Consider the following 7,457-nt stretch of genomic DNA (forward strand, 5'->3'; position numbering starts at 1 on the left):
CTGAGCATCGCCCCACGACACTCGTACATTTAAAAAGGGAAAAAATATTTGCCAAGTGTCAGCCGGCAAACATAGTCCCTCTATCACAGAGTCATCGACTACGGAGGTGAGGGCCACGTGGCACACGCTTTAGGTCGCCAAAGTTCTGCCTGTTTGGAGTGTTTTTTGTGCAGTACTCGATAATAAGCACTCTAAAATAACCTCCAACTAATTTTCAGCAACCCCTAAGAAAAACAATTTTCAGCAGCTCTGAAGTAAACCTTTTTCACTGGAAAGCTCTAAAGTAAGCTTGAATACTACAATGTCAAAAACGCTCTTATATTATGGGACGGAGGGGAGTACTAGTGAATAGTTTCATAACTTTGAACGAATATTAGAATATTAAATGCGAAGGAACCATATCTACAAACATTAAGCTAAATTCATGTAATGCAACTAAAAATCCAGAAGCAAGCTTTCGAGGTTTGTTGCCTCACTGAGGAATAGCAAAAAGTGGATTTTTGTTTAGATTTTTCTCATGAACACCACACTCCAGAATGGTAAAGAAACCGATTAAGCTTTGCATTCGTTCGGTTTTGACAAGCACCCTGACAAAGAAATCTCAGATCAACTACCACTGAGAAAAACATGGAACTACAGCACAAACCATCGTCATCAGATGCCTACTGAATGTCTGATACGGATACAGAAGTCTCACTTATAAGAGTTTGATTGAAACTATATATGCTGCTACTAAACTAGGCACAGCCTCCGATTGATCAGCTCAGTCCATGATGTTGTCATCATCGTCATCCGGGAGGGGCATTGCCGCCGCAGCTGCTATCTCTGCCTCAATCCTGTATACAAAAGAGTTTTCCAGCATATAAGAGATCAACGCAACATCACAAGCATGCAGTTTCATCAGAGGAAGTACAAGTAGTAGCCTTTAGAGTAGTGCATTGTTCACTCACTGTTGCTGCGCGGCGAGGTCGACGGTCACGTCGGCGGGGAGGAGGGCCGTCTCCTCGACGAACCGGAGGGTCATGTCTCTGCAATCGCAGTCATATATCTTATTAATTTGATTGTTCAGAATGAGCATATATTTTTGTTGGAAAGGAGAATCTGGGTAGCATTGAGACAGTTGTGGTAAAGGTGGTGCGATGCAGCAGAAATTAGTTACCCTGAGAGCTTCCTTGCAAGGTAGAGGAAAGGCTTCTCGAAGTTGTAGTTGCTCTTGGCAGAGATCTCGTAGTACTGGAGGTTCTTCTTCCTGTGGAAGGTCACCATCTTGGCTTTCACCTGCCGGTTCTTCACGTCCACCTTGTTGCCGCACAGGACGATCGGGATGTTCTCGCACACCCTGATTGCAACAAAGGATAATTCAAGAGATGTGTCAGATCAATTCAGGACAAGTGATGAAATAGTAACTAGGTGGAGACTGGAGATATTCTGGGAAAGCATACTCTACCTGCAGATGTCTCTGTGCCAGGTGGGGACGTTCTTGTAGGTGAGTCGGGAGGTGACATCGAACATGATGATTGCGCACTGGCCATGGATGCTGAAAAACAGTAGAAGAAAGTAAGAATCCTCTGTCAATGCGCACCAACCAAAAAAATAGCAGCACAACCATTGTGAAAACAATGTATGAACCATTGTGGTGGATGACCATGCCATCTTATTTGCTTTGCTAGAAATCACAAATTCTTAACAACAGACCTTATCCATAGTCTTACTCCTATAGTTGCTGCATGTAATCTAGTCAAACTCTTTAAGCTGCTGCAAAGCACTACCTGATGCTTACGGTAATCAGTAAGACCAGTGCTCTTGAAGAAGGCCAAACAATTAATTCCCAAGAAGCAGGCAGACAAGCTCCAAATATCCTCTAAATACCAATGCACATGGCTCACCCGTTTAAACATCTGAACTTACTAGTATGAAAATCATGAGTGCAGTAAGTCGTATTCCAAAACTCTAAATCATGCCTACTTGTTTTTCGCAACTAATGCAAGTGACCAATTGGATACCGTATCAGATGAATGCGATAATACTAGTAATGTCGACAAACAAGGCCTGCAGTACTAATCGGTGTCAATGTCAGTATAACACAAGACAAATGATTGTTCCTAGGCCAGGAATTTGGAAGCCCCATCAACTTTGCAGGTACTAAAAGATTACTGAAAGTCTGAAACATCTGAACCATGATCGACCGTAGATAGCATCATCTAACCATAGATTCAACATATGTAATTGCGACTAGCTAGTTGGATTTCAAGGATCTTACTAGTATCCGTCACGGAGGCCACCGAACTTCTCCTGTCCGGCAGTGTCCCAGCAGTAGAACCTTATCTTGCCGTGGCTCGTCTGGAAGTCCAGCGGCCGCACCTCCACGCCGATCGTCGCTGCAGAACACCGCGCAGATCAACAACAACAGTCAGCAACATCATCTCTCAACGGAAACACGAGATGCGACCGAGGGGTGGGGAGGGAACCAAACTAGAATCGTCAACAGGTCCACTTACGTTCGTACTTCTTCTCGAACTCCCCGGTGACGTGCCTCTTCACGAACGTCGTCTTGCCGGTGCCGCCGTCGCCGACGAGGACGAGCTTGAAGCTGGGGTAGTCCACGGGCGGGGTGTTGGGGAGAGCCTGCACGCGCAACTCGTTCAGAACCGGAAATCCAAACCCATCGATCGGCACAGAAGAGCCAAAACTACGAGGCGCAAAGCACGAGCAGAATCTAGAGCAGCGGAAACAACGCAGCAACCGCCTCGAAACTCGTCGGAGAGCAACCGCCTCGGAACAGATACGAGAAGAGGTCGAGGAGATCCACGCACCATTGCGGCCCGAGCCTCCGGAGCAGGAACGCGCGCCGGCGTCGGCGGGGCGGGGCGGAGCGACGGAGCGGGAGGAGGGAGGGGATCGGGGAGGGAGAGCGATGGGCTTCGGCGGCGGTGCGAGGGCGCGTGTCTGACGGAGGAGGGAGAGGGGCCGCCGAGGCCGCGGTATATATATGGCGTCGTCCGCTTCGATTCTAAGCTACCGCCTGCGGGCCGGTGGCCGCCATGGCTTAGCTTGAGATCTAAGCTGGGTTTGCCACCGTACGATGGGAACGTACACGTGATCCTGGCCGTCCATCTGTGTGTCGGTGGGTTGTTAGCTTGGGATGTAAGCTGTGTCGCGCCGCACGCGCCCCGTGCAGGGCCGATTGAGGCCGGTGCGGGAAATTAGTGGCGTCGCCTTCACGCGGACCAGGCGTTTCGGCATTGCCTTGACTCCGGTCCTCCAAGGTTTGAAAATTCCAAATATAAGTGTCAAGCATGTGGCAAGTAACACCTTTATGACGTTTCTATAACTAAAATTACCATAAAACATACAAAACCTCAAAAATTGAAACTTATCATCCAAACAGAAAATTGCCATGCTTCACATCTAAAGTCGTCATCGTCGGTAACTAAACTTTTCATCAAAAAAGTCAGGATGGAATTGCTTCGTGCCACACATGTGGCACTTATGATGATAGCGTTCTGAAAAGTGAAATTAGGGTAAGTTTATAAAAATACATAATCGTTTTTTTCTATAAATATAATCGTAGACATATCGAAGTATTTTTTTTAAGAAGAAACACACTGCACGATTTTATCTAATAAATCAAAATAACGTTTTATGCATTTATAAGGAAACCTAGTGACATGTTGAAGTATTTTTTCTATAAATATACACGTAGATATATCAAAGTATTTTTTTAAGAATAAACCTAATGACACGTAGATATATCAAAGTATTTTTTAAGAAGAAACACACAACACTGCACGATTTTATCTAATAAATCAAAATAATATATGAAGAATGGGTGCATATGAAACACACTGCACAACCTAGTGACATGTTGAAGCTATCAATGACACACAATAGACAATAACATCAATCATCGCCCTTGGCAACACACAAACTATGATAGAGTTTTCTAAAAGCAATGCCTCTGAAAAAGGTAACAGCGCGCAAACTCGTTGTCGTCAGACCCAATAATTGAAGTCAACTCATGGCTTTTCTTCCTGGAGAGCAACTTTGAAGAATCTTCATACAATGTCTTTAACAAGGGAGGACGCATAAGCACCCCCATAGTCATGTACAAATGTCACATATAGGGGTGCAGAGCGGTGTCCCACGAAGTCCTGCAAAAGTGCCCAGTTAGTACAAATTACTCTATACGCACTCTGATCCAGCTAAAACCGAATTTTCTCATTTTGAACTAGAAGCGGGGCGGATCGCACATACCAGACCTGGAGGTTCTCATCCTAAGCTCAAGATGAGCACGACCTAGCCAAAGTCACCTTGCTTTATCGCATCCGCACGCGGAAGAAGTAGATTTTGCTCGAAGACGCACACGCTATGGACACTGAATATTCAAAGCTCGTCATTGACATATGCACCTAGAGAAAACCACAGGTGAACACAATCCTTACGTTTAAAGGAAGAAGAATCACCTGGAGCAACATGGAGGAAGCCCCATTGTTAGAAAAACTAGACTGGTGTTTTACATCTGAAGCATGGACCCTCTCTTTTCCTTCTACCATGGCTATCCCACTGGCTAAAACTACTTCAGATCATATTCCTGTGCTTAACAAGATTGGTATCTCTATACCCAAAGCTCATCTTTTTAGATTTGAATTTTTTTGGCTACATCATAATCAGTTCAGAGAAGTGGCCAAGCAAATTTGGGAGCAGGATGTCCAAGAAGTAGACTGCCAAAAGCATAGCAGCCAAATTCAAAAGACTCGCGGAAGGGTCTCAAGAACTGCGCGAAAACTATCTCCAATATGAAGGAAACCATTAAGGACACAAACTTTATGATACTCTGCTATGATGTGATGGAAGAATATAGAGATCTTACAAATGAGGAATTTAATGGTAGATTTATTCTCATTGAGCACCTAAGACAAATCGATGAGAAACAGATAATTTATTGGAAATAGAGAGCTAATATTAGAAAGATAAAGATGGGAGAAGCAAACACCAAGTACTTCCAGGACAAGGCCAATATCAAACACAGGAACAACCACATTGCCATTTTGAAAGATGAAGATGACCAAGAACACGAGGAACATCGAGCCAAAGCTGCTATCCTCTTCAGAGCATTCAAAAAAAAGATTGGGGGTACTATATCAAAGTATGACAATCCACTTCTTGTGCACACCCTGCTACAGCAACAGTCTGATTTGTCTGAACTAGAGGCTCCTTTCTCAAAGGAAGAGATTGATGATGTCATTAAAAAGATGCCTGCAGACAAATCTCCAGGACCTGATGGTTTTAATGCAGCATTTCTCAAAGCTTGTTGGGACATAGTGGCCCCTGGTTTCTATAGACTCATTGAAGATTTCCACAAGGGGAAAATCAATACTCAGAGCATCAATTACTCTTTCATCACACTCATACCCAAAAAAGAAGTTGTTGTTCTCCCTAATGATTTCAGACCCATTTGACTTCTCAACTATACTATGAAAATCATCACCAAGCTATTGGAAAACAGATTACAAAAGGTGATTCTCTCTTTGGTCCACCAAAATCAATATGGCTTCCTTTCAAACAGATGCATACAAGATTGCTTGGCTTGGTCTTATGAATATATCCCTCAATGCAAACAATCAAAGAAAGAAATAGTGATGCTAAAACTGGACTTTGAGAAGGCATTTGATATGCTCAATCATGACACCATCATAGAGATTTTGTGATGTCTACTACACAACTTATTCTTGTAGACTCATGTTGGTCCTCCAAGCGCAGAGTTTTGTAGGACAGTAGCAATTTTCCCTCAAGTGGATGACCTAATAAGGTTTATCAATCCGTGGGAGGCGTAGGATGAAGATGGTCTCTCTCAAACAACCCTTCAATCAAGAGTCTCTTGTGTCCCCAACACACCCAATACAATGGTAAATTGTATAGGTTCACTAGTTTGGCGAAGAGATGGTGATACAAGTGTAGTATGGATAGTAGATATAGTTTTTTGTAATATGAAAATAAAAAACAGCAAGGTAGCTAATGATAAAACGGAGTACAAATAGTATTGCAATGCTTAGAAACAAGGCCTAGGGTTCATACTTTCACTAGTGCAAAATCTCTTAGCAATGATAACATAATTGGATCATATAACAATCCCTCAACATGCAACAAAGAATCACTCCAAAGTTTCTATCGGAGAATGTAGGACGAAAACGTGCATCAACCCCTATGCATAGATTACCCCAATGTCACCTCGGGAATCCACGAGTTGGGTGCCAAAACATACATCAAGTGAATCAATATAATACCCCATTGTCACCACGGGTATCCATATGCAAGAAATACATCAAATTTTCTCAAATCCAATATTCAATCCAACATAACGAAACCTCAAAGTGCAAGACTCAATTCATCAGAAGAAGGTAGAGAGGGAAGAACACCATAAGATCCAAATATATTAACAAAGCTCGCGGTACATCCACATCGTGCCAAATCAAGAACACAAGAGAGACATATCAAACACATAGCTACTAGTGCATACCCTCAGCCCCGAGGGTGAACTGCTCCCTCCTCATCATTGTGGCCATCGGGATGATGAAGATGGCCTCCGGTGACGATTTCCCCCTCCGGCAGGGTGTCGGAACAAGGTCCCAATTGAGTGTTCGTGGCTACAGAGGCTTGCAGCGGCGGAACTTATCATCTAGGGTTCTTTGAGGGGGTTTGGGTGTTTACAGGAATTCTTGGCGTCGGTCTCAAATCAAGGGGGGGGGGGGTCCGCGAGGGAGCATCAAGCTCGCTCCAAGCACCCTGGGGGGTAGGGCGCGCCTAGCGAGCTTGCCGTGCCCTCGTGGGTCTTCTGGTCCTCCCACAAAGCTTTGAGGGTCTCTTTCGGTCCACAAAAAATCACCGTAAATTTTCAGCCCATTCCGAGAACTTTTATTTCTACACAAAAAATGACACCACGGTAATTCCGCTGAAAACAGTGTCAGTCTGGGTTAGTTCTAATCAAATCATACCAAAACCGTATAAAATTGTAGGAAACATGGCAAGAATACTTCATTGTAGATATGTTGGAGACGTATGAGCATCCCCAAGCTTAATCCGTGCTCGTCCTCGAGTAAGTAAATGATAAAAGAAATAATTTATGAAGAGTGAATGCTAGCAAGTGCACAAGTTTGATCAATGATAATTTGAATCACCTTTTCTAGCATCATTATATATCATGAACATTAGCTCATCTCATAAAACTTCTCATGATCAAGTAGCAATCTATTCACATGTTAAAGTACAGACCATAAACTTTCTTAAAAACTAACAAACTATGTTCTCAATCATCAAACTATTTCAATTCGTCTTATTTTCAGGAAGGGTCTATGTAAGAGCTTTGATTTAGCAAATTCCACATACTCAACTATCATATAGTCTTCCATGATTGTTGACACTCAAAGCATATTTTTAGAACAAATAACATACATCGAACA

The 7,457-nt window shown here is 43.4% G+C and overlaps 1 protein-coding gene across 1 annotated transcript; it reads right to left on the reverse strand.

Moving 5' to 3' along the window:
- Positions 1-537: 537 nt before the first annotated feature.
- Positions 538-3,095, reverse strand: LOC125515312 (GTP-binding nuclear protein Ran-3). The gene is made up of 7 exons (XM_048680763.1): positions 2,814-3,095; positions 2,499-2,625; positions 2,261-2,378; positions 1,448-1,537; positions 1,160-1,339; positions 951-1,028; positions 538-836 (listed from the first exon to the last, which is right to left on the reverse strand). The coding sequence occupies exons 1-7, from the start codon at positions 2,814-2,816 to the stop codon at positions 764-766; spliced, it is 669 nt and encodes a 222-aa protein (XP_048536720.1). The 5' UTR covers positions 2,817-3,095; the 3' UTR covers positions 538-763.
- Between the last annotated feature and the right edge of the window lie 4,362 nt (positions 3,096-7,457).

The sequence above is a fragment of the Triticum urartu genome, chromosome 6 (assembly GCF_003073215.2).
Source record: "Triticum urartu cultivar G1812 chromosome 6, Tu2.1, whole genome shotgun sequence".
In the NCBI taxonomy this organism is placed as follows: domain Eukaryota; kingdom Viridiplantae; phylum Streptophyta; class Magnoliopsida; order Poales; family Poaceae; genus Triticum; species Triticum urartu.